At 45.6% G+C, this 27,688-nt stretch overlaps 1 protein-coding gene and 1 long non-coding RNA gene across 18 annotated transcripts in view; one reads left to right on the top strand and one right to left on the bottom strand.

The window, feature by feature from the left end:
* The window catches only part of LOC123516893, a 103,395-nt gene that overhangs the window by 18,492 nt on the left and 57,215 nt on the right, over positions 1–27,688 (bottom strand). For 6 of the 17 annotated variants that reach the window (XM_045276619.1, XM_045276623.1, XM_045276621.1 and 3 more), the window contains one exon: positions 25,802–25,884. In XM_045276619.1, the coding sequence (XP_045132554.1) occupies positions 25,802–25,884 (83 nt within the window). Of the gene's footprint in view, positions 1–5,618; positions 5,734–5,918; positions 6,116–7,228; positions 7,284–14,815; positions 14,842–15,931; positions 16,232–16,499; positions 16,609–23,787; positions 23,860–24,178; positions 24,335–25,801; positions 25,885–27,688 lie in introns of those variants that run through there. The other 11 variants (XM_045276629.1, XM_045276628.1, XM_045276632.1 and 8 more) reach the window with 11 other exon arrangements.
* On the top strand, positions 24,953–25,936 carry LOC123516899. Its single transcript, XR_006678333.1, has 3 exons — positions 24,953–25,023; positions 25,166–25,275; positions 25,633–25,936. It is a non-coding gene; the product is annotated as an uncharacterized LOC123516899 (long non-coding RNA).

Below are 27,688 nucleotides of genomic sequence, written 5' to 3'. Positions count from 1 at the left end.
ACTAAGAATGATAGAGTTTTAAGCTGGCGGGAATCGAACACCTGACAGAACACTCATCGAACAGTATACAATTTTTCACCAACCGGGCCACGATGATCGCCACGCCTCACAACCCTCAACTGTGGCGTCATGGGGAGGGGGACAGGCATCACTGCACGTCTAACAAATTACAAACAGTCAACAAGTGTAAGCATAGCAGAGGGTCGGTAGGTAAGAAGTATACCGTATTCACTCCTATCACATGTGTTTCCTTCATGTCATTTGCTGAATCTCTACTAACACATTTTAAGTCTTCATACATCATGGGGGAATAAGAGAACGGTCAATGCAGTGGGAGTAAGAAGTGTGGCAGGTTACTTGACTTCTGACCGCAACATGCAGCTTCCTAACCACGCTTGTCCTGTGTTTAAGCCTCCATTCAGAAACGCTGCTCTCTCATCACGATAATTTCCCAAGGCCACAGAGACAAGAAGTCGAGTTTTCAAGACAGTTTCTCTTTTAATAAACTAGAAATCTTGCCAATCGTCCTGTGTTAAGCTTCCATTCCGAAACGCTGCTCTTTCACTACGGTAATTTTCCAAGGCCACAGAGACAAGAAGTCGAGTTTTCAAGACAGTTCCTCCTTTTAATAAATTAGAAATCTTGCCAATCCATCACTAACACCATAAAAATATCCTTAATTAATCTGACTTGTAAGGTAAGTAGTATACTGATCTAACTACACCCATGCATGCACTAATATCAGTAGCGTATGTGTCACCCACAATCTTTTATTCTATTACTTTCCTTTATTCTATCTTTTATCTTCTGTCCAAACTCTTCACTCTTCACTATCTATCTCTTTATCCCCTTCAGTACCCTGACGCGCTTGCATATTCACTCTGCTTACTATTCGGTGATTTTGTACAGCTTCAGAAACTTGTGTGGAGGATTACACTAGTGAAAACTCTGGCCATTAATCTTCAGACCTCCATAGATCTTTCCTAATATATATAAAATTGTCTAATCGTACACACATCGATAAAAATGTGTCCTAATAGTGAAGAGGTTAGGTTAGGTTAGGTTAAGTTCAGGAGGCGTTGGATCAAATTGCTGTGAGAAAAATATGTGTAGCAGATATACTTATAATGTGATTACGGATGGTAGCTGGATTTAAATACTTCCTGATGCTAACCTCCGTGTCCGAAACTGGGTGGAGATCCTTGCCTGTATGATTGTGATGCTCTCTTTGATACGTTAACTCTTCTTGTTCTTCTGGTATTATATAAGCATGCTGCAAAAAAATGTGGAAACCGGCAATTGTTTACGTAATCTTGGCTAGCGCGCCTTACATGGGAACCACCACCACCACCACCACCACCAGCCAGCCCACCTGTTGACCGACGATAACATAATACTGTAGATGTGTGTGGGGAGTTTGGGGGTGAAAGGAAGTGCAATCTTGACACCTGTGAAGTGCCGAGGTGGGAGGCGAGGGAAAGGAGCCACAAGTAACATATAATACAAGATATGGAATAAATTAAAATAGTTAAATAAACGAACAACAAAGAAAGAGGAGAGAGTAAAGAATAGGAAGAGATGATCATTAAACAAAAATAATAACATCGACCACGACGACGACGATAGAAATTAGAGATAAGTGAGAAAGGAGGATGAACAGGAAAGAATGTGAGAAGAAGAGAAAGAAGATCACCTTGTCTGATGAACCCAGCACGCATCCTTCACCCAATTCCCAAAGCCCTGAAAAGACAAGCCATTCCACACCCGTACACAAGTAATGCCAGTATTCATAAACATCTTGCTCTCTCACCACGACAATCTTCCGAGACCAGACAGACAACTAGCCCTAAGACTGTTTCTCCTTTTAATTAACCAACCAGAAATCTTTGTTCTCTCACCACGACAGTTCTCCAAGTCCACACAGACAACTAACCTTACTTTTAATTAACCAGATATTTTTGCTTCCTCACCATGACAATTTTCCAAGGCCACACAGACATCTAGCAAATTAACCAGATATCTTGCTAATCTATCACCAGAACTATAAAAATGCCCTAAAAAACCGAATATCTTTCAACTAGAGCCTTTGGAAAGTAGTGATGGTGAGAGAGCAAAGGGTTTAAGAACACAGGCCAAACAACCACGCCCATGCTACAGAAATATACAGTTTTTAACCCAACCTAACCTACCCCAACCATCCTAACCTAACCAACCTAACCAACCCAACCTAACCTAATCAAACAAAAAATAAAAAATAAAATAAATAGAAATTTAGCCTCGCCATTCTCTAACGCCTAATTTTCTCTAACCTAACCAAATACTCTAAGCTAATCTAAATTAAACCTCTACCCTAACCACTAACTCTACCTAATTTTGTCTAACCTAATCTAACCATAAATTCTTACCTACGATTCTCTTTCTAACTTTCTCCCTAACCATAAATTCTTACCTATTCTCTAACTCCTTCTAACTTTCTCTCTAACCAAACCTAACCTAACCATTCCTTTACTCTTTCTACCTTTCTAATCTAACTTAACATTCTAACCTAATTATTCTCTAATTCTTCCTAACTAACCTAACTATTCTCTCTAACTTAACCTAACCATTCCCTAACTCTTTCTACATTTCTCTCTAATCTAACTTAACATTCTAACATAAGCATAAATTCTAACCTAACGATTCTCTAACTTTCTACATTTCCCTCTAATCTAACCTAACTCTAACTCCTCCTAACTTTTTCTCCAGTCTAACCTAACCTAACATTTTTTGACTCCCTCTTTCCACAACGATCCAATAACTACCAAAAAAAGGCGAAATCAAGAAAAATAGGACGGAATGGAAGGAATGTAACCCAAGAAATGCTACAAGATGAAACACGTAAGAAGGGTGAACGAAAAAAATGTGAGAGGTAGAAGGAAGAAATGAAAAGGAAGAATAGAAACATGTAAGGAGGCAACAAGGATGGAAGGATGAAGTGAAAGGAAGGGATTAAAGACAGGTATGTACGAATAATAAGTAGACACACACACACACAGACAGACACACACACACACACACACACACACACACACACGGCCCGGTAGCTCAGTGGTTAGAGCGCTGGCTTCACAAGCCAGAGGACCGGGGTTCGATTCCCCGGCCGTGTGGAGATATTTGGGTGTGTCTCCTTTCACGTGTAGCCCCTGTTCACCTAGCAGTGAGTAGGTACGGGATGTAAATCGAGTTGTGACCTTGTTGTCCCGGTGTGTGGTGTGTGCCTGGTCTCAGGCCTATCCAAAGATCGGAAATAATGAGCTCTGAGCTCGTTCCGTAGGGTAACGTCTGGCTGTCTCGTCAGAGACTGCAGCTGATCAAACAGTGAATTACACACACACACACCTGAACCACCCGGTATTATTTTCCACAGCTTAAGTTAAAGAAAATTACACTACCCCCACCTTCTCCACCTGCCAAAAGGTTCTCCATTACCGCAACAACAGCAGCATCAACCTATCAACCCCACTCCAAACAAGGCGGGCTCGTGTGAGGTTGTTAGTATAGTTGATATAGCGAAGTCCCACCTGTGCACGGTCCAGTGTTAAGTTTTCTCTCTTCTCAGATGGATAAAAGAAAATTCCTCTTCTATAACAACAACAACAACAACAAAAACAATAATAATAATAATAATAATAATAATAATAATAATAATAATAATAATAATAATAATAATAATAACTGGTAGCCATGGCGTTGAGGTGGTACTTCTACTACTACTAGTGGTACTACTATTACTACTACTACTACTAATAATAATAATAATAATAACTAATAATAAATAATAGTAACAAAAAAAACAAATGGATTCTCTCTCTCTCTCTCTCTCTCTCTCTCTCTCTCTCTCTCTCTCTCTCTCTCACTGAAGCAAAGCGGAGTACAACTGAATGGCACAGTACATGAAGCAAGGCAGTGTTTCCTGATGGCTGTGTAAGTCAACAACACTGTACAAGAAACACGTATTGCCACATGTTGAGCCGTGACTTGAATGAGACCTCTTGTGTAACTTTGGCATTGAACTTGATGTACAATTCTACCTGATTAAATGAAGAAATCGGTACTTCAAAATATATTTAATTATTGTGTGGCTTCTCGATCGACGGCAAAAACAGTAATTTCATTGTTACGGTCTATCTTGTGTATTCGTATTAGTGTGTGGCGGAGGAGGGTGTTACCGCATATTAATTAGGGGTGTGGAGTCGAAGTCGAAGAGTCGAGGAATCGGCTACTTTACGTGATAAATTTTCGAGTAAAGATTCCACTTCATGGAGATTGGAGATTCCTACAAATTGGGAGAAATTGACTTTGTGGAAGATGTGTCCAATCAAGCACTACATATAAAGATCATTTTTAATTTATGATGATTATATAATCGTCAAGTACACTTTTATTATGGATTGACTCGAAAATATGTAAGTATTGATTCTCTTAACTTTCGTCTTTTTTGGGTGTGGCAACTAGCGGCCTTTTTGCTTGATCTTCAAATTTTCTGGAGTCGGAGTCGCAACATTTAAATTTCCTGGAGTCGGAGTCGGACTTTTGAAAATTCGACTCCACACCCCTGATGTTAAGGCCGATAATCTGGCGCCCATTAGCAACTCAGGGCTTTACGTACAAATTTGGATAAAAAAATTAATAAAATAAGAAGATAGAAAAAAAAATGAGTAAAATAAAGCGAGAGCGAAGGTTCGCCCACAAGGTTAATTGCAAAAGGTGAAACCAATTCTCGGAGGACAAAAACATGGGAAAAGCAGTGTCATTGGAATGGTGTGCAACGTAGAACAGTAATTTAGTGCGGGGATCCCTTCCACCAGCCTCCCTCCCGGATGCCACAAGCAGTGCCGGGCTGTTGTGAACATGCCTCACGCACCCATGCCGGGAAGGGGAGGAGGGAGGGGGAAACAGCACACAGCCCTGCCGTCTAGCCTGCGTGGTGTGGCTAAGTTCTCTCCGGGCTGGTGTTTTGTCCGGTACCATTAGAGTTAGACCATTAGGCCAGTGAGTTCCGCCGCCCGTGCGTGCGTGCCGCCTCACTACCTCCACCACTTTACTTTCACTTGCCTACACTCACACTTATGCTCACAGCGCTGCCAGACCGGTGTTTTCACTATAGTTCCAGTGTCTCACGGCACACCCTTAACCCAGCCCTCGTCCAGCCCACAGCACACATGCCTCGAGTGCAACACATGACGGTGACGGGTGGCGGAGGCACATGAGTTACTCTCCTGCCAGGCGTTGTGGTCTGGGCCACCTGCAACCACCACGCCGCGGATCCACTTCACAAAACAAGGATGTGTGTCACCGCCCTACTTCCAATATATGAAATGAACCACCTCTAATCCTAGCAACGTAACTCTCTCGTCTTTAGCGAATGAGGTAACATTTTAGACTCGGAAGGTAAATATTTCTGAGCAGTATCACTTAGCAGAACACACCCCAGCCACCTCCCATGCTGGTACAGACTGCCGCGTCTAGTCTTATGAGGAACACCACCTCTCCTCACACTAACGCACAGATACGCTCACTACGCTGCATATGATTCAAACAGAGACGATCGACAGCAGGCAGTATGGTGGGTCACTTACAAACGGTGTCCCGCCCCACTGGCCCTGTGTGGTGCCAAGGATGTCTGTTCACCGCCGCATGCCACATCACCTTCCACCGCTAACAAGCACTCCTTATCCACCCCACCACTGCCTCAACACTCCACCACGGCGATCGCCACACCACTAAAACACACACAAACCGATGCAACCCCCGGCCAATCCCACGTCAGGGATGAGGCGATGCACATTACACACTCACTCGCTGGCAACACTGCAGCCACCACCACCCGCACCGCCGCCGCCGCCCTCCACCGCCAGTTAACTGACGTTCAAACTCACAGTGCCACTCACTAGTGACTAGTGTCACTTCTGCTTGGCTGGTGCTCCTATCCACCACCTCCAGCCATCCTGCCACGACACAAAGCTTCCTGAGCTGCTGCAGCCACAGCCACGCCAGCACGCTGCACACTGTACACTGGTGCTCTGCCGAGGCACCACCACCACCACTCCGATACGGCAGAACAGTTTCTCGCCTTTCACTGGCACTGACGTTCGCTACCTCGCCACACACACACACACACACACACACACACACACACACACACACACACACACACACACACTGTTGCCGAACCACCTTTCGTCACCGCCGAGCACGATATGCGGGCGGGGCAGGGTAGCGGGGAGCGATCTGCAAGAGGCACACCCTCAGCCCACACCTGGTTCACGGCGGGGAAGTCTTGCTGCCCTGCGGTATCCGGCAAGGGCAGCTTCCTACAGCATCCACAACTTCCTCCTCCGCGACGAGTCAGGAAGGAGGGCGAGAAACTTTCCCTAATACCAATGAAGGGTAAATGTATGGCAGGGGCAAGGAGGGGGCTGACAGATTGACGCGAGAAGGGATAGAGGTGAGAAGGGAATAGGAAGGGGAGGAGAGGGAGAAGGAGAGAAGCACAGGGAGCACCAGTGGGGGCAAAGCATCTAAACGGAGCCATGACGAAACATCTGGTTCCTCCGCCTACAACAGCCGCTCCGCCCACGTCCGCAAGACTTCTCCAGCGTTCAGCAACGCGAAAGATGCGGTCAAGCCTTTTGAATGACGACACTGACAGATGCAGCTTACTGAGAGAGAGAGAGAGAGAGAGAGAGAGAGAGAGAGAGAGAGAGAGAGAGAGAGAGAGAGAGAGAGAGAGAGAGAGAGAGAGAGAGAGAGAGAGAGAGAGAGAGAGAGACTTAGCACGCCTGAGCTACAAGACGATGGAGCTCCTGCTGGTCCAGAAGGCGAGACGAGATTCACTCCTGAGCCGCAAGGGACAGAAGTCCAGCACGTACAGTGGGCGGTGGTCTACGCTTCGCTTTGTACGTCGTGCGTATAAAAGAAGGGAGCAGCTCGCGCCCCTACCCACACTTGCTTGCTGCGGAGTTAAGATGGGCGGGGAAGGACGCGCACCTTGTACGGTGTCCCGCACTATTGAAAGCACTGACAACGCAGACAGAGACACGAGTGCAGCCCATCCCTCTACAACTCTCAGGACACACGACACACGAGCTACAATGAAGCCATGCCAGTACAACCCATCTCACCTCTGTTCGTTATAGCTGCTGGTGTCAACAACATGCACAGCAACAGCTAATGAACCTATATTCACCTCCCCTTTCCTGTCACAGCTCCACAATCACACCTCATTTCAAGCACATGGCAAGCCTCCCTCTGGCCCGGCACACACGAAAAGGCTACGCGACCACTTCTAAATGTCATGCAGTACCAAGGAGGACCATCGCCGCCTGCACGCCGCCTCCAGGTGCTATTAGCATGCACACCGCCAAGACGACCGACACATCCTTCCTTCTTCATCCCCCTCCTCCCCACCTCCCATTCAACCCACCACCATCTGCAATTCTTCGCCCACACACATCATCGTCCCCCCCCACTCTTCTCTCCTCCTCTTCTTCTTCCTCCTCCTCCTCCTCCTACAACTATGTGAGGAAAGGTCACCCCCAACGTGTGTGTGTGTGTGTGTGTGTGTGTGTGTGTGTGTGTGTAGGTAGGTACGCATCTCGGCGCATATGTATATTATTACTACGCTGTACTATTACTCCTACCACCACCACCACCACCACTTCAACCACTCCCATTATCATACAGCAACTGCTAAAACCAACAACAATAACAATGACAGCATGACATCCCTTTTTGACACACACACACACACACACACACACACACACACACACACACACACACACACACACACACACACACACACACACACATGCCTTACATTATAACCACCTATGACGCCTTACGAGCACGTCTCCCTACAGTCTTGCCTTGCGTGTGTCCAGTATAGGGTGCTGCTGCTACACGCGAGACACATACACGCATTGCCTTCACAAAATACAAATAAAATACTAAATAAAAATAAATAAATATAGATAAATAAAAATAAAATAATAATAATAATAATAAAATAATCTAAGCCGTTAAATCGTAATTTATCCAAGTAACAAATAAATAACAGAAATCTTAGTAGGATACGAGTTTATATTTGGACGGTAGGGTGTGGTTTAGCTATGAGGAGAGGAAAGGGTTCAAGATAATGGTGGTGTTAACGGTGAGAAATGTAAGAGGAAGGGCGTGTCACTAGTGAGGTTCATAAGGGAAAGAATCCTCGTTAAGTTTCATTCTTATGCTTCATGTACGCCAATATCTCATACACTTCGCCATACGCTGTGAATTTGACAGCTCATGCACTGAAACTAATGGTGCTGAGAGACGATGGATATGTTCAGGAGTCGTATGTTAAATCTCTCAGTACTGGGGCACATTTTTACCTTAGGATTTGTGTACGATTAGAACATTTTATTTACATTAAAAGAGGTCTATGGAGGTCAGAAGATTAATGGCCACAGTGTTCACTATTACAATCCCCCCACGCAAGTCTTTGAAGCTGCATCAAATCACCAAATAGTAGGCAAAGAGAATATGGAGACACTATAGTATTCTACAGATTAACAAAGGTCTATGGAGGTCAGAAGATTAATGGCCAGTCTCCACTATTCCAATCCCCAACGTAAGTCTTTGAAACTGTATAAAACACGAAATAGTAAGCAAAGTGAACATGGGAAGGCGTTTTGGTACTGAAGTGGGTTAACTGTGGTCCTTTGCAGTCTCGTTACTTTCATATCCTGGTATAGATTCATCCTTCTACTTACTCAGATAGAAGAACTTGCTGGGAGTCGCCCTAACGGGGACAGAAGCGCTAAATTCAGTGGAGATGAGAAGTGAAGGGAAATATGATACAAGAGGTGGAAGGGAAAGGTGGAAGGATGTATGGGTGAGCTATTTGAGCAGTAAACATAACTACAAGACCTTAAGTGTTTATGTTAACTGGCTTTTTTGCACACTCACTATTCATCTTGAGTTCACACACACACACACACACCTCTCTCTCTCTCTCTCTCTCTCTCTCTCTCTCTCTCTCTCTCTCTCTCTCTCTCTCTCTCTCCCCACAGACACACACGCGGGAGGAGGAGCTAACTTAATAGGAATCGAGAATTATTACTAAAAGCTTTACGTTGTTCCTCCATCGTCTTTGTGTTATAAACCGTCATTATACGTTTCCTTATGTATACATTAATGGTCCATATCTCGTGTTTGAGATGAACATTACAATAAGCAGCCTTAAAACCCCTTTAGTGGTATGACGCGCTTTTCATATTCATTCTGGTTACTATTTTGGTGATTACGTACAGCTTCAGAAACTCATGAGGGGTGAAGTGAAGACTCTGGCCATTAACCTTCTGACCTCCATAGATCATTCCTAATATATATAAAAGCGTGTAATCATACCGAAAACTTGTGGTAAAACTGCGTTCCAATACTGAAAGGGTTAAAAACTAGAGCAGGACTCTTCTCCTCTAACTGACTGTCTTGATTCTTTAAGTCACCGCCGCAATGTTGCATCTTTATCTGTCTTCTACCGCTGTTTTCATGCTGTCTGCTCTCTCTCTCTCTCTCTCTCTCTCTCTCTCTCTCTCTCTCTCTCTCTCTCTCTCAAGTATTCCACTAACCCTCACCATCAGTCACGAAGTAAACACTCACACAAATAAATCACAGTGGAGCAGGATACAAGTTCTGCAGTTACACAGCTTACACTCACACACACACACACACTTTGCTTCCTTGTTGTTCACCCTGGTATCGTGTACTATTCCCACACGAAGCATTAATCTCAACCACTACACTGTCTTCACCTTCACACCACTCCTTGTAAGCATATTTGTCTTCAAGAGCCACCATTTCCCTGCTGAGCGTAATGTTTCCTTGGACGTTGATGAAAAGAAAAGGCTGCGATCTTTATTTTTTCACCTGTTCATGGCCCATCTTCCTCACCTGTCATAACACAAACACTATAGTCGCCACTGGCTTTAGCATTCCTAGCACTGCACAGCTACACAAAACACCACGTACTATTGGAGAAAATCTATGGAGAAAAGTGAAATATGGTAAGCTATTTTGACGGTATAGGAAAATGGTAATATTCAGGTAGAAAAAATGACACAGCTTTGCGTTTCCATCACTCAAGTTGTTAGTTTTTCCGTGAACACACTGCCTCGCTTCACATCACAACGCCACCCACGGCTTCTCTAGTCCCTCACTGTCTAGCGTGAAGGTAGCAGTAAAGAGCACGTGCAGGGGCGCCTCACACCTGCATGGTCCTCCAGGTAAACACAACACAAGACTGCATCACCACACCACACCACACCGGCCGGCACCAGGTAAGCGCCCAAACACACACACACACACACACACACACACACACACACACACACACACACACACACACACACACACACACACACACACACACACCTGGTCACCGTACAGCACGGAAAATGATGCTAAAGTTTCAGTCTTTGCCGCCGCCGCCACTAACAACAACAATAACAACACGGCAAAAGCAGCAGTAAGGAACACAGCAGTGCCAGCAGGACCGCCACGGTGCCGCCCACACACTGCCACTCACTTCCGCGGCCTCCCCAGGTGGTGCTAGCAGACTTACACATGCGAGAAACGGCGCGTGGGGAGAGGAGATACCATGGGAGGAGGAATAAGGGAGGCCGTGAGGGCTGAGGGGGAGAGATGGGGAGGCTCTATCACAGAAAATCGATGTTGTGAGGCCTTATAATCCCCGTTCTCTTTGATGAGACTTCTTTGAGGGGAGACTTCCATAAGAACTGAATCTTTCGCCACTTTAACCTCTTCAGTATAAGGACACATTTTTTGCCTTGGGTTTTATGTATAATTAGACCATTTTACTGACATTAGGATGGGTCTATGGAGGTCAGAAGATTAATGGTCACAGTCTTCACTATTTCAACCCCCACACGAGTTTCTGAAGCTTTATAAAAATCGTCAAATAATAACCAGAGTGAACATGGAAACGCGCCTTGGTACTGAAGGGGTTAACACTGCTGCAGTCTCCCCTACTCACACACCGGTGGGGAGTGCAGCGGAGTGCAACAAATGAGGCAAAGCAGTGTTGCATATGATTACAGGGGACGCAATGAAGACAAAATGAAGAGACGAAAAGCGTGACTAACAGCAAAACATTTCAAACCACCTTTCCTAGTCCTCTTACCAGGCACAATTCTCCAGGCTATGTACAGTATATGATGAGCGTAGTGTTTCTCAAGTTAATAATGTCTAAATCTTGTTAATCTGTCGCTGGAAACGCTAAAAATTCCCTATAACATTAGTGCAAATTCGACTTTACGCTTTGGAATGTAGTGAAGGTGCGGCGCGGAAATGTTTGGTACTAGCACTCAGGCCCGTATTCTGAAACACTTCTGCGCCGTACCTCTACTATTTCAAGAGGCTCTAGTTAATGCTACGGTGGTTTTTAAAGGTATCTGTACGGCCAAGTGACAAATTAACAAAAATTCTACATTATAACCAAGAGAAAGACATAAGAAAACCCTGCTAATCATCTCAGTGGCCTTTGGAAACCGTCGCAGTGAGGGAGTGCTCCTGTGTGCCTACCTCTAACTCAACCTCGACTCACGAAGCCACGGTGTCAGAGGAGAATGGGCCCGTTTCACCGTTTGCTATTCGTTCGGGAGCTTACTAATATGGGAAGCGTTTGAGCTGAATATCCCACGAAAAAACTGTGAAACTAACCCTATTGCCTCACCAGCTCCTTCCTTTGGTATACTCACAAACGGAAAACAGCGATTAGAGTTGATTGTAAAAACTGATCACGGCTGAAGTACTTGTGTTAGTGAGCTGGCAAAAGAAAAAGTGACTGTGGAACTGGTCTTGTAAATTGCTTGGTTAATAATCTAGTACGCACCACCTCCCTCCCTTCAAGCAGCGTCACGACAGCCTTGGTTCACTGTGCATAGTCATGGTCGCAAGTTGTGCAACCCGCCAGGCTCATTTCCACCTGCCTTGCGTTTTCATTTAATCTGAAGCCCCCCCTGATCTCATTACAGACACATAGGCTTTGTAAGAACATTGTCAGCGGACCAGAGAACCCCACCATGGAAGAAAAAACGCTGAACTTCGTGGAAATTACTGGCACAAATTACTATTAATCCATTCAATACTGGGACGCATTTTAACCTTGAGTTTTGTGTACGATTAGATGATTTTACTGACATTAAGAAGGGTCTATGGAGGTCAGAAGATTAATGGCTAGTCTCCACTATTCTAATCCCCACTTAAGTTTCTGGAACTGTATAAAATTACCATATAGTAAGCAGAATGAATATGGAAACGCGTCATAGCACTGATGGGGTTAGCCATACATAATACGCTACCTCCCACCCTGCCGCTGACTCCTACAGGTGCGGTGAACAGGTGCACTAAATATAATCGCCAGTCACACAAGCGAGAGGTGTGTGTGTGTGTGTGTGTGTGTGTGTGTGTGTGTGTGTGTGTGTGTGTGTTGTGTGTTGTGTGTGTGTGTGTGTGTGTGTGTGTGTGTGTAAGCAGCAGCAGCACCTGTGTCTGTGATATAGAAGGGTCTCGGGGGCAGCAGAGCCATGTGTGTTCGGCGGCACGTCCACCATCGATCACGGGTTGGCTGCACCGCCTGCTGTATCTGAGACGCGTATACGATCGATCTTTCAAGTAACGCAAAACACTTCAGAACGCTAACAAGTCCTGACCTTCCACCTAGAAAGCCATGCGATTCCTGTCAACAACCTCGATTTTGTGGCTGGTTTTGTGTCAGAAGCGTGAGTAAAACGTAGTGCTGAGGTCATGGTAAGGTTCCACACAGCGCTATGATGGGTTTATGAAGACGTGGTGCTGGTTTGGTGAGGTCATGGTAAGGTTCCACACAGCGCTATGATGGGTTTATCAAGACGTGGTGTGGTGCTGGTTTTGTGTTCTTATCACACAATGGGTACCGAGGCTTTAGATGTTACGAAGGTCTTGACAGTGTTACAACTTACAACGCTAGTCCGGCCTGATTGTTATCGCACCGAGTTGGCTTTGAGTCGTTATCATAATTGGGCACAGGTGTCTGATAATGCAGGTGTGGATGGGGTGAGTCAAATAGTCAATATACAGTGGTCCTGTAGCCACGAGGAAGCGCGAGTTTCAGTTTTGAGAAAATAACTACCAAGAAACGATCCTTCCTTTCCTTTGGCTAATTCTATCAGCTCTGTAAGGAGACTGGCAAATGAGTGGGCTTTTTTTTTTCCTTTATATATTTTTGTTGTCCTTGGCCAATTGTCTTTCATAAAAAATAAATAAAAATAAATAAAACATCACAAACCTCAAGATGTAACACGACCAGATGCATTGGTGTCTAAGGATAAGATGCAGCTCGCCTGTGTTGGCTGACGAAACGTTGTATAAATCATTTTTCTAAGGGTTCCTCACGCCAACACACACCTTCCTCCGCCGCACACCTGACGTTGCCAACCAACACCAGGCCTGGCGCAAAGACGTGTTTCGTTAGGGTTGCATCGCCGCGGTCATGCCAAGAATGTGTACCAAGAGAACAGGAGACATGTGACAGGCTTTCCGCACCTTCCCTTCCCAGGAGTTTCGTCCCCCACCAACTGCCACTATCTAATCGCAAGAGCCTGATCCGCGCCACCAGCAGATCTACAGATAAGGGTCAATGTCAAGAAGTCAGTGCCCTTAACTCCTTCAGTACTGGGACACATTTTCACCTTGAGTATTAGGTACAATTAGCTAGACCATTTTACTTACATTAAGAAGGGTCTATGGAGGTCGCTATCTAAATTCCCCACATAAGTTTCTGAAGCTGTGTAAAATCACCAAACACTAAGCAGAATGAATATGGAAACGAGTCGTGGTACTGAATGGCTTAACGTATCTCCAAACTATAATGTTCAACTGTGTCACCTCACAACTCCAGGGCAACCCAGTGAAGGCCAGTCTCCTCTCGAATTATTCATGATGACAAGCACAAAGAGTGTGGATCAGCTAACGCCTCTCCTTCACAGGATCATGGAGGGCGGGCCAGGAATCCTTGTCATCTCAGGTGTCTTTCTAGCAGCGCATCCTGTCATTGTGGGCCGACCCTCGCCATATACTTCCCTCACGGCCACACCGCCACATTTCTTCCTCCTTTCACTATTTCCCACAGTCGTTCTTGTTTGTCTGTCCCTTTATAATTCATGCAGTCGTTCCTGTTTGTCTCTCCATCCACAAGTTTCTACAGTCGTTCACGTTTGTCCTTCCCTTCACAAGTTCTTGCAGTCGTTCACGTTTTTCAGGTTTTTAATGGTATTTTTATAGTTCTGGTGATGGATTAGCAAGATTTCTAGTTTATCATACGGAGAAACGATCTTGAAAACCCTGCTATTCGTCTATGGGGACTTGAAAAATTAATGGTAAGAAAGCAAGGCGTTTCTGAATATGATCGAAAGTCCTGTGTATGAATAGCCAGATTACCATGAACTTTTTTCCCTAACTGATGATACCGAATCTATCAAACTATCACTGCAATGCTCAAAACTCCCTTCAAAACACTTCCAATAGCACCTGTTGACAGTATGCGTGACAAGACACATGATGTTTGAGAATACAGAGCCTTAGGACAACACACTACAAGAGGCCGCTAGCAAGGTGTGTGCCATTCATTCCAGCATAAATCATCCGTGACACAAGTAGCGGAAACTCAACAATACGAGATAACTTCAGACAACGCCAGATTAACTAAATCATACAAGTGAGGGGCGGCATTTACCTTACTCGCATGCACCTGTAATAGCGTGAATCGCCTGCTGGAAGGAAGAAACATCATTCAGGCGTAATGTTCCGATGCTGGGTGGGTGGGTGGGAAGGTCATGTGCTTTTTTCGGGGAATAAAATGTATTAATAAACTGTCATGAGAGAGAGAGAGAGAGAGAGAGAGAGAGAGAGAGAGAGAGAGAGAGAGAGAGAGAGAGAGAGTGTGTGTAATTCACTATTTGATCCGTTGCAGTCTCTGACGAGACAGCCAGACGTTACCCTACGGAACGAGCTCAAAGCTCATTGTTTCCGATCTTCGGATAGGCCTGAGACCAGGCACACACCACACACCGGGACAACAAGGTCACAACTCCTCGATTTACATCCCGTACCTACTCACTGCTAGGTGAACAGGGGCTACACGTGAAAGGAGACACACCCAAATATCTCCACCCGGCCGGGGAATCGAACCCCGGTCATCTGGCTTGTGAAGCCAGCGCTCTAACCACTGAGCTACCGGGCCGTTGTGTGTGTGTGTGTGTGTGTGTGTGTGTGTGTGTGTGTGTGTGTGTGTGTGTGTGTGTGTGTGTGTGTGTGTGTGTGTGTGTGTTATGCAAGAGGGGAAGCTAGCCAAGGGCAACAAAAAAATTAAAAAAAGGCCCACTTGATTGCCAGTTCCCTTAAAGTGTGTAATTCACTGTTTGATCTGCTGCAGTCTCTGACGAGACAGCCAGACGTTACCCTACGGAACGAGCTCAGAGCTCATTATTTCCGATCTTCGGATAGGTCTGAGACCAGGCACACACCACACCGGGACAACAAGGTCACAACTCCTCGATTTACATCCCGTACCTACTCACTGCTAGGTGAACAGGGGCTACACGTGAAAGGAGACACACCCAAATATCTCCACCCGGCCGGGGAATCGAACCCCGGTCCTCTGGCTTGTGAAGCCAGTGCTCTAACCACTGAGCTACCGGGCCGTGTGTGTGTGTGTGTGTGTGTGTGTGTGTGTGTGTGTGTGTGTGTGTGTGTGTGTGTGTGTGTGTGTGTGTGTGTGTGTGTGTGTGTGTGTGTGTGTGTGTCACGGGAGGTTGGCTTGAAGCTGGATCACCACCAGTGCTATACTCACCCGGGATCGGGAAGAAGGGACACCGCTGTCTTCTTGCGCGCCATGCCTACACCACCACCACAGCCACTGTGCCCTCTGCCATCAGCACCGCCACGCTACTAGGCTCTGGCTCCTCCACTCCTTCACCACACAAGAGGTTTTACAGTCCTCGATCAAACACGGCACGTCCCTTCCTTTGGTACAGTTTTTCTTCTTGTTTAGTTTTTTCTTCCACTTCTACACAATGTTCAATAAGGCGTAGTTTTATTCACAATGTCTCCTTTTCTACAGGATGTTCAGGCAACTGTTGTACAAGTCTCCCTGCACCAATGAGACCCACGTGAGTACTGGACACAGGTAATCAATGGACTGTTTCAACACAGCACCCTAGTTTCCCCCGTGTTTGTCACGCCACTCGCTCTTCACCCTCTCCTTCCCTCCTCTCTCCTCCCACCAACCCTGCCTGCCACACCCCCTTCACGCCTTGTCACCAGCTACGCATCTTCGCCATTCACACTATTAATGTTACATGATGAAAAGAGAAAAGTAAATAAAACGTTGTCTTTTACGAAAACTTGCTTTACTAAACCTGTAATCTGCATTGTAGTACGGCGCGTTGACTGCTTGTTTGACCACAAAATCAGCTGAGAGACAACGTGAAGTGTCAATCCTCTGAGTCAGCCTGTAGGGTCTGGGCGCTGTGGACAAGGAGCTCGGGGGTGAAAGCTGATTATGTTACGACTTAAAAGTCAAGCTCCCAAGTTAACATTTCAGCTCAATAATCTTCTCGGGATGCTATCGGCCACAGCGTTTCCTACACACGTCTCGGCATCGTCACGGACCGACAAGAGTTCTATCAACCGTTGCGGTGACGTCACCACTAACCGCCGCTTTGTCCCACCCCTTCACAAGGAAGTTGGCACTCAGGAGTAGCGTGATGCCGCCCTTCTCTAGTGCATACACACTGGTTTGCAACACATGTATGGTACGCAATAGGAGTAATGGTGTGTGTGTGTGTGTGTGTGTGTGTGTGTGTGTGTGTGTGTGTGTGTGTGTGTGTGTGTGTGTGTGTGTGTGTGAGAGAGAGAGAGAGAGAGAGAGCGAGCAAAGATGAAACAGACTGTAACACGGGGAGGACAGGATAAGCGGGGGAGGACAAGCCACCCTTCTGCCAGGACATCAATCTATACTTAGCCACGCCGCCACCCGCCACCTACAGTTTCTGCCAAGAGACTCGCGTGCAAGGATGGCGCCGAGCATGGCGGCCCCGTGCCGGTGAGCCTCGCCCCAGGGTGCCTGTGCCAGTGTCAGACTCGCGGAGACAAGATGTATTTATGGTCCCGGCAGGGGTATACCACTGCAGCGGGTGGTCCAGCTGTGTCTACTCGTACAGTAATAAGCAATAGTGAAGAGGCAAACGTCAACCGCTCCGTCCCTTGACCCACACACACACTTCCCGCCAAACCACCCTGGGATGACGTAATGACCACACCGCCGTGACTCCTCGGTCAGGAATGTGAACACGCGCTGCTGCCGCCACACTCAGTCACTCACGCCGGCCACTGCACTGGCTACTGTATGGACGGACGCTCAAGGACACACAACAGCATCATCTTACACTCAACACATACGCTTGTCCAACTGACGTCTACTCTAAAACACGCAAAAATCATAATACATAAACCTGGAACAACAACAGAGCTACCCGTCAGTTCCAACTCAAGGAAGGATCATCCCACCCACCCTCAACACCCACGTGACGCAGGACACGCCGAGAGGTTTATAACTATATGCCGGCACTCAGCATTCGGCGCTCACTCCCATGCACACCACGCGGCCGGCAGGAGGCAAGCAATCCCCAGACACCACTCACCAGCACGAGCCTTGGCGGGGGGGAGCAGGGAGCTATCTATTGTCTCTCTCTCTCTCTCTCTCTCTCTCTCTCTCTCTCTCTCTCTCTCTCTCTCTCTCTCTCTCTCTCTCTCTCTCTAAACGTTCTCCAAGGTTTTTCTGCTTCCATTTTTGTTTTTGTCTTTTTTTTCAGGAGGAAATGTCCAGAGAGGAAAATATTTGGATGGAAAAGTGTCTAGAGGGGAAAACAACTACTAGGAAACTACACCCTCAATAATGATCATGATGATAATAATAATAATAATAATAATAATAATAATAATAATAATAACAGTAGGAAGAGTAACGGGAACAAATGAGTAGGCGGTGTTTGTTAATGTAAACGTGAATGTAATAAACTTGTTAGCGAGTCTTCCCTTGTAAAGTGCAGGTGTGTCTCTCCAGGCCGCCCTACGCACCTTCAAGCCACAGTACTTAAAGCAGCGCTAACGACAAGCTGACCACTAAAGCTACAGTAGTCCCGAGAGAGAGAGAGAGAGAGAGAGAGAGAGAGAGAGAGAGAGAGAGAGAGAGAGAGAGAGAGAGAGAGAGAGTGAGTGAGTGAGTGAGTGAGTGAGTGAGTGAGTGAGTGAGTGAGTGAGTGAGTGAGTGCACTGCCACACTTTCACCCTTATTGAAACACCTTACTCTCCCACCACGACAATTTCCCAAGGCCACAGAGACTACCAGCCAGGTTTTCAAGACAGTTCCTCCTTATGATAAACTAATCTTGCTAATCCATCACCAGAACCATAAAAAATACTCTTAAAAACACGAGTATCTTCAACAAGAGCCTTTGGTAAGTAGTGATGGTGAGAGAGCAAAGTGTTTCAGAATACGGGTCTTTGCAAGGAGATAGGCACCACATGAGAGGGCCAAGTAAAGGTGGAGGGAACACATGCAGGCACAACACAGAAGTAGGAGTGAGTGTTGCAAGTTGTACCGTGTTCTGACCATGATTACGTACTCCTCACTTTCCGTCCCTATCCATGCCGCGTCAGCCAAGGGAAAACAAGATAAAATAAGATAGAGAGAAAAAAAAAGGAAATAATCGCATGAATAAAATTTTTGCTCTGAATTGCCACTGACTTTTGGTGGAAATGACAAAATAAAATCAACAACAACAACAGCAGCAAAAAATGATGATGGTGGTATGTTGCGTTATCCTCTTAGATTTTCCTGTGCCATTTTCCGGTGTGTGTTGCATGTACAGTTCTCTCCCACACTCCCATGACGCTGTTCGTGGCTGGTAACAAGTGCAGCTCCATTGTAATCAAACTCATCCCTTCTCCTTCTGTGTCTCCTCGCCACCTCCCATCAAGAACGCCTGCCAAACACTCCCTCCTATAGCACCAGCTCTTGTAATGCGAAAGAATCCTAAGAACTTAAGCTGCAACACGCCAAAACATATATACATGGCAGTAAGAACGGGGTATCAGCTGCTAAAACGCCACCACACACACCTACACTTTATTTTCCTATTTACACCATCCCGATCCCAGCAATGGTTCAGCCTGTGTGTGTTATCTATCCCAGTGTTACCAGCATTCATTCCATCACCAGTCGTTCACAGTCGTCATTCTTAAGGTCTATACTCTGAAACATATTTGCGTCTCACCTCCACTATTTTCAAAGGGTTCTAGTTGGAGTTACACGGGGTTTTAAGGGTGTTTCTGTAATTCTAGTGTCATGTTAACCTCTTCAATACCATGACGCGTTTCCATGTTTATTCTACTTAGTATTTGGCGATTCTATACGGCTTTAGAAATTTAAGTGTGGATTAGAATAGTGAAGACTCTGGCCAGTAATCTTCTGACCTCTATATACCCTTCCTAATGTCAATAAAATCGTCTAATCACACCCAAAACTCATGGTAAAGATAAGCGTCACCGTATTGAAGAAGTTAAGATTTCAGCACTCCCAACACGACACATTATCTTAAGAACTCGGTTAATTGTCTCTGTGGGCCTTAAAATTGGTCGCTGTGAGAGAGAAGTGTTTATGAATAGGCTGACCTTTAGAACTCCGTTAATTGTCACTCTGGGCCTTAAAATTGGTGCTGTGAGTGAGGGAAGGGTTTCTGAATAAGATGACTTCAAGGAGACATCATCATTAAACACATGACTAGACTAACCAAGCACTTCGTCGCACAACACTGATATTCACTACCTCACTTCCTCTCCGATATTCTTTTTTTCCTGTCTTTTTTTTCCCCAACAGCCGAGACGCGTCGCCGCCACAGCTTATCTTATCAGCGGAGGCGGGAGGAGCAGGAGCGCTGACACTGTTACGTAAAGCTCGCTGACTAGATGAGGCACGTTGGTGGTACAAAATATTAAGACTGAAAACTATGTAGATGTAACAAGTGATATGTTGGTGGCAGGGTGTATGTATGAGCATGGCAGGGTATATGGATATGGACAGTATGTTGTGTGCAGCATAGCCAAAACAAACACAGACACACACACTTCTGCTGTATTGAAAAGTGCAATCATTCAGTTTTACCTAACACACACATGTGTGTGGGTGTGTGTGAACTTCAGGAACCTCACACAAAGCCACATAATTTCACAGCAAACTCACTCAATCACTCAACTCTTCCAGCTTAGCACTGTCTACCCCATCCATATCTTAAGCCACCGACGACAAGACACACAACAACGTGTCTATACAAACCGATCCATCCTCTATCACCATCTTCAACCTTATCACCAAACCTCTTCACCCACGACCAAAGACCTTGTGCAAGCGTCACCCACCAGTCCAGCACCACAAGGCCCAAGTGTCACCCATTCATCAACAACGAGATCTCTTTCACCCTAAGCTTTAACACCAGGAATGCTTTCAAACACCTTTTCGACGTCTTCAATACTGGGAGTACGGAATGTAGGAAAGAAAGTCATAGGGTTGAAAGTTACAAGTAATAAATAAAGAAATAAAGAATAAATAAAAAAAAATACAGGAAACTCGACAAATTATAATAAATATATGATTACTTAATTTCTTGCCTTCTTTTGTTAACTTAGTCTATTTTTTTTTTATTTCCAACAACACGCTTTGATTTTTTTTTCTTCTTTCCTATAACTTTCGGAGTACAGCAGTAGCAGTATACACGTCGGCTGACCATCATTCGTCTATGCGTTTAGCTAGACGAAGGTGAATAACAGTTCAGTACTGGGGCACATTTTTACCTTGAGTTTTGTGTACGATTTGACCGGTCAAAAGATTAACAGCCACAGTCTTAACTATTTTAATTCCCCACACAAGTTTGTGTGTGTGTTCGTTTCTCCCTCAGCCAACAAGTGAGTGAAGCAACTAGTCAGTGAGTGCACCAGGTAAGCGCCAGCCTCACCTTGTGCACGTGTGACAGGTAGTGGAGTGGTCATTAGGCTGCACTGTTGATGGCTTCCCCGCCCCCACCTTACCACAACTTTCCCAATGCTACACTCCACCTCTTTTTTCCTCATCTTGCAGCTCTGTCTCGCCTGCCCCAGAAAGAGAGAGAGAAAGAGAGAGAGAGAGAGAGAGAGAGAGAGAGAGAGAGAGAGAGAGAGAGAGAGAGAGAGAGAGAGAGAGAGAGAGAGAGAGAGAGAGAGAGTGGAGGAAAAGGGCAACAAGAATCAAAGTAACAGGAGAAAAGTAAAAAGAAAGAATAACAAAAATATTGAATGCAGTGTGTTATCAGTCGCCGCCCTCTCAGTAATCCCACCCACTCACAGCTATCCAATCCCTGCCTCCTCGCCACACCTGCTGCCACACACCTGTCACCTTTTCTGATGACGCTCTTAAAGTACTGACACGTCACCTATGCACTTGAAACACACACACACACACACACACACACACACACACACACACACACACACACAGAGGATATTATTAACTCTGATATAATACGAGTGTTATTCAAAAGGCAACTATTCCAGGCATATACTTCACATATATAGAAGGAACCCCACTCAAGAATATATATCAATTAAAAAATATATTATTGTAAGGGAAAGGGGGAAGGTAAAGTATATAATATTTTGTGACGAAGAGAAATCATGATTAAAGTTGGTTATTCTGGTTTTACTGTACTTGATGTGAGAGAAAGCTGTTACATTGACCCGAGAGAGAGAGAGAGAGAGAGAGAGAGAGAGAGAGAGAGAGAGAGAGAGAGAGAGAGAGAGAGAGTGTGTGTGTGTGTGTGTGTGTGTGTGTGTGTGTGTGTGTGTGTGTGTGTGTGTGTGTGTGTGTGTGTGTGTGTGTGTGTCATTATTACAGCGACAAGTCAGGTGTCTTCTCTCACCTGGCGGGGCCCTCATTAGCACTGGTTCGACCACCTGCACGGGCGTATCTTCCCCCTAAGAGTGTTTAGGAAATTAACGTTCACCCGTCTGGTCATCAGTTAAGCCAGGCCAGGTGAAGTCAGGTCAGGTCCGGTCAAGTGGTCCCTAAGGTATAGTGGAGTGCATGGGTGTGATCGTGGTCTTTAGACTACAGTTCCAGTATGCTTTTTAACACCTTCAGAACTGGGTATGCACAGTTTTGGGTATGATATGAAGATTTTATTGACATTCGGAAGGGTTTATGGAGGTCAGGAGATTAAAGGTCAGTCTATTATATTCTAACACCCCACATCAGTTTCTGAAGCTGCATAAAATCACCCAATAGTAAAGAGAACAAATCTGAAAACCTGTCATGGTACTGAAGGGCTGTAGGCTGGCAAATCTACACACCACATCAACCAAACCGCTAACGAAACATGAATACAGCGCGCGCGCGCACGCACACACACACATTCCCAGAAACCTGCTACACACGTGATGCGGAAAACACCATCTACTGCTTGTTCTGGAAAGCGGGGAAGCAGGAACTCGGGGGGTGGGGGCAGGAAGGCCGGATAGCTGTCTCTTCACCCTCTCCATCCCCGTTTCCTACTGCTTGTTCTGGAAAGCGGGGAAGCAGGAACTCGGGGGGTGCAGGAAGGCCGGATAGCTGTCTCTTCACCCTCTCCATCCCCCTGTTTCCTATCACAAACCAGCCGGCAAGACTGACCACACGGCAAGCTCTCTCATACACACACACACACACACGCACACACCGCTCGGTCCTGTTTATCAGTCTTCGTTATGGTGGATGAGGGAAATGACGTCACTTCCGGTATTGAGTTACTTTCCAGGGACCAACAAGAGAGGCTGGGGACAATAGGGTCGAGAGGACTGCCCCTATCTATCCCATTACACCGCCTGACCACCTGCCCCGTCTTGCCAGCCTCCCGAAGCACATGGGCGGTGTTTCCCACATGCAAGAGTCCAGACCGGTTTGGCGTGCCGCTCGGTGCAAGAATGTGCTATCCTTCCCCCTCCCTCCTCCACCCCCACACTACTACCAGCACTACTCGCTCCTACAACCATTCATTACTATCACACACGTGCAAGGGAGTCGAGGGTTCTGGGACAGTGAGGGCAGACAACCATATTCCCTCCCTTCATGACCTTTCTCGTCACATCCAACCACGATACTTTCACTGTGTGTGTGTGTGTGTGTGTCACGTCCTTTGAGAGGGCTCATCACCGCGACGTAAAACACAAGGTAATGGCAATCGGTGACAAGCACCTGTCAGCCTCCACACCGGAACTCAGACAAGCACAGTGCAGTCAGTGTACACTGCACACAAGCCGGTTGCCACCACCACCACCACTGCTTGACTGAACCGGTCCCCCGTTACAACGTAATAAATGTACGGTGCCAGCAAGGCCTCCCTTTCCTCAATACTGGGAAACAATCATTCACACATTTAAGGCAACGCAACGCTATGCATTTAATTAAGAGAGAGAGAGAGAGAGAGAGAGAGAGAGAGAGAGAGAGAGAGAGAGAGAGAGAGAGAGAGAGAGAGAGAGAGAGAATCATATAAACACCCCGCCTGCGGGCCCAGCCTTCCCCAGAGATAGGGCAGACGGGGGCGGAAGAGAGCACCTACTTCCCAAGAATGTGACCCTCACCCGGCCTGAACCCAGCGGGTGACCTTAACTGTCTGCATCAACGTCTTACTTCATCTCGGGTGCACAGACGGGCGTCTAAGGCATTCCGTTTCTTAACAGCAGCAACAATAGTTCTTAAAGGGCGAAACAGGCGCGGCACACCAGTAAATAGTACATAAATACCACTATCCACCACATACACATTACATCACAACTATTCCTAACAAGCACCGACACACCATCCTCTCATGTAAGTATTAGAGGAAAGGCAACTAGTCCATTCCTGCGTGACACTTGTTCACTGTTCATCCTCCGGGGCACCGTCACACCCCGCACTGATGAAAAGGAAAACTTAAGGATATAAATTTCCAAGTATTCCGTTGTCCATTACTTTCACATGCACACTACACACCTCACTTCCATCTACAGCAGCATGGGTTTCACTGGAGACCCTGACAAAGAATTCACTTTAAGATGAGAGGTTTAAGGCACCGCATAAACTATCCTGCTATCGACACGTAGCGATAGACAGCCTTCACTGAGACAAACTGAACTAGAGTTGAGCCGCTAAGCTATACTCGGCATTAACCCATTCGTTGCTGGTGGTGGCGGGAAAAGGCTCCTGCGATACACACACACCCAGCCCGCAATATATCTTCACTGTGGCGGGAACCAAAGCCTGCAATAACAGCGATAGTCACGGGCACACGATGCAGGGACACAAAACGACGTAAACACAGACCTGACGAGAGATGACTGAAGTGTTCTCTGTGTCGAGGTGTGACGCGTGTTTAGGCCACAGTTGCCAAAGGCCTCCACGCATTCACTGGTTGTCGTCAGCCCGCGGCCAGTTTATTATGGGAGATGCCATCATTTTCAGCTTCCACACTTCAACTCCTGAGCAATTATATGGAAAAACTTTACCTCATCATTCAAGCAGATCAGTAGGGTAACCAGGTACTTCTCTTGAAAACGAGTATAAAATTTGTCTATTCATTCTGTATTCGTGACACGCAGTTGGTTCCCAGGCAAGGAGGAGATGGGGAGGAATGGGGGAGGTGGGAAGGAAGGGGAGAACCCGGAGGAGCGGGAGAGGAGAGGAGGGGAGCTATGTGTGGCTCATGTGGGAGAGAGATGGAGGGAGGGAAAGGTGAGGCAGCGCGGGTTGTTTTATTTATATGGCTCACTCTGCCTCCCTCAGAATGAACAAGATTGGTTTTCAGCGTTCGTAGCCACACTTTGCCACGCCACACCCACGTAAATGACCAGTGCTCCATCCTGCCACACCACCACCACCACCACTAACCCTCCCCAACCTTGTCACTCTTTCCTATTTCCAAATCGGCCATGATCTAAATAACGTCACATTTCATGTATTTATAAGTATTATCTCCACCAGCATCCTGCACGCCTCGCTGTCTCTAAGGTCACCAGTCACCACTCTTTCTTCATCTGTTTATCAGTCGAGATTATTCCAGTGACTTTTAAGATATTAAGACGACACTAAGGGTGAGTACTGTTAGTAAGTACTGTGTCATTTTGTATTCAAGAAGTTTATCCTCATTAGTAGTCACAGTACATACATCTACCTGATATGAGTGTTCCGCTCCACCACACACACACACAGAGGTGGACTAGACTAGCAGACCTTCCCTCTCCACGAAACAAGACATGATTGCTTTTATGTGATTTTTATGACAAACACACATGCTATTTACAGACGTACCAGTTTCTAATATGGACATCTGTACTGGCATCTATTCATTTCAGTATCTACTAAAATACTTGTCACGGTAAGACACGATTATAAACTTATTTCCATATGTCACACTAAACGATTTTCAGTAGCACAACTTTCCCCAACAGATGAAGTCAGTCCGGGTAACCAACCAGCCCGGGGGATTTCCAGACTGATAAAGTGAAACACAAACGCCGCCACCACAAGAGAGACAAGATAGGTTATGGGTCTCACCGCCACTCGTCACATGCACCGCCACCACTACAGACAGAGACAAGGAAGGCTATGGGTACTCACCACCACTCGTCCAACTCTTCATCCGACGAGTAGGCGATGTAGTTGTTGAATGATTTCCGAATGCTCAGGCGTCTGGTGCTTTCCTGGAAAAATAAATAAATAATGAAATAAATGAAAATAAAAAATAACGAGCAATGAAGCTTTAAATTACATTGGAAACCCTATGCACTTGGTATAAATCTCTCTCTCTCTCTCTCTCTCTCTCTCTCTCTCTCTCTCTCTCTCCATTTGCTTAAGCTTGTATTTCTTCATTTCCGGTTTAGCTTGCACTCTAAAATCTCTGCCCTCTTCACACAGACCACATGCAAGTAATCTTTCAATCAAGTCTCCTGAGTGTCAATAAGGCAACTGTTCTCAATCCATTAGTCATTTCTGCTGTTATAAACTGTCTACTTTAAAATGGTTCCTGGATTAAAAACATATCGTAGCTTATTAATAACATAATTGATGTGAATAATACTTGTTTTCTGTTGATCAACGTGCTTATTACAAGGATAGCTCCCAGTTTTCCTCAAGATCTGACAACCACGCATGCATTCCCTGGGACACCATTCAGACTGAGACTCGGGAGCCACTTTAGACTAGACACACTATAGACAATTAGAATAGCACTTCCATAATATCTACACATTAAATGCACATACGTACTTATTTGGGTCAGTGTGTAATAATCTATCTCTCCTATCTCACATAAAGGTTGCAATTACAATGCAATATTTGGCTATATGCTTCTAATACCATTACATCTCTGTTGCACCCACATACCATACTGTACACCCTACATCTTACTCAAAAACAACCCCACACCCCTTCTGCAGACTGCACACAGCCATGCATCTTCTGTTACTCCACATGATCTTCACCCTCACACCACATCACCTCCATGTCACTGCTTCAGATTCTCACTTTAGGTCATCTCTGGATCTCTCCACAGATTCAAAATATTTAAAGACTGCATGTATTTTGAATAATGGCCACAGTTTCCACTATTTTAATCCCCCACATGAGTTTCTAAAGCTGTATAAAATCACCAAATAGTAAGCAGAATGAATATGGAAATGCATCATGGTGCTGACAAGGGTTAAATGCTTGTACTGCTTTTGTCACATCATGAATATTCCATCTGTCTCATTATGCAGTCCTGATCTTTTATCAAAACAGCTGTTGAGCCCCACACTGAAAACCTTTCCCTCATATGCTATACATCATCTCAACACCACTCAAGTATTTTCCTATATAGTCATATTTACTATGATTTATGATTTACATCTCTTGTAAGTTGTATCTACCAACAGTGGCATGTTTCTGACTTTTCTCTTGGTTTCATTTATTTATTTTTTTTTTTTAAGAAAGAGGGCCACCAGCAAATGAGGAAAGATAAAAAAAAATAAGAGGGGGATCCCACTTATTGCCAGTACCCATAAGATGCTAGATAGAATAGTGGAGAGAGAGAGAGAGAGAGAGAGAGAGAGAGAGAGAGAGAGAGAGAGAGAGAGAGAGAGAGAGAGAGAGAGAGAGAGAGAGAGAGAGAGAGAGAGAGAGAGAGAGAGAGAGAGAGAGAGAGAGAGAGAGAGAGAGAGAGAGAGAGGGGTCTTGAAATCTGCTTCTTGAAAATGTTTAAGTCATATGAAGGAGAAAATACAGAAGCAGATATGGAGTTCCAGTGTTTACCAGAAAAAGAGATGCAGGACTGAGAATACTGGTTAAAAGGGTGGACAGAATAGGGATGAAAGAAGAAAGTCTTTTGCAGTAAGGCTGTGAAGAGAGGAAGGTAGTTAGCAAGATCACCAGAATGAAAATAGCAGAAGAGACTAAAGACAGATAGTTCAAGGAGAGGAATTGATAAAACCAAAAACTTTTTATTCCAGCCTGTCTAAAATATCAGTA

The sequence above is a fragment of the Portunus trituberculatus genome, chromosome 41, assembly GCF_017591435.1.
Source record: "Portunus trituberculatus isolate SZX2019 chromosome 41, ASM1759143v1, whole genome shotgun sequence".
NCBI classification, from domain to species: domain Eukaryota; kingdom Metazoa; phylum Arthropoda; class Malacostraca; order Decapoda; family Portunidae; genus Portunus; species Portunus trituberculatus.
Note: the sequence above shows the minus strand (reverse complement) of the source record. Positions and strands in the feature narration are given on the sequence as shown.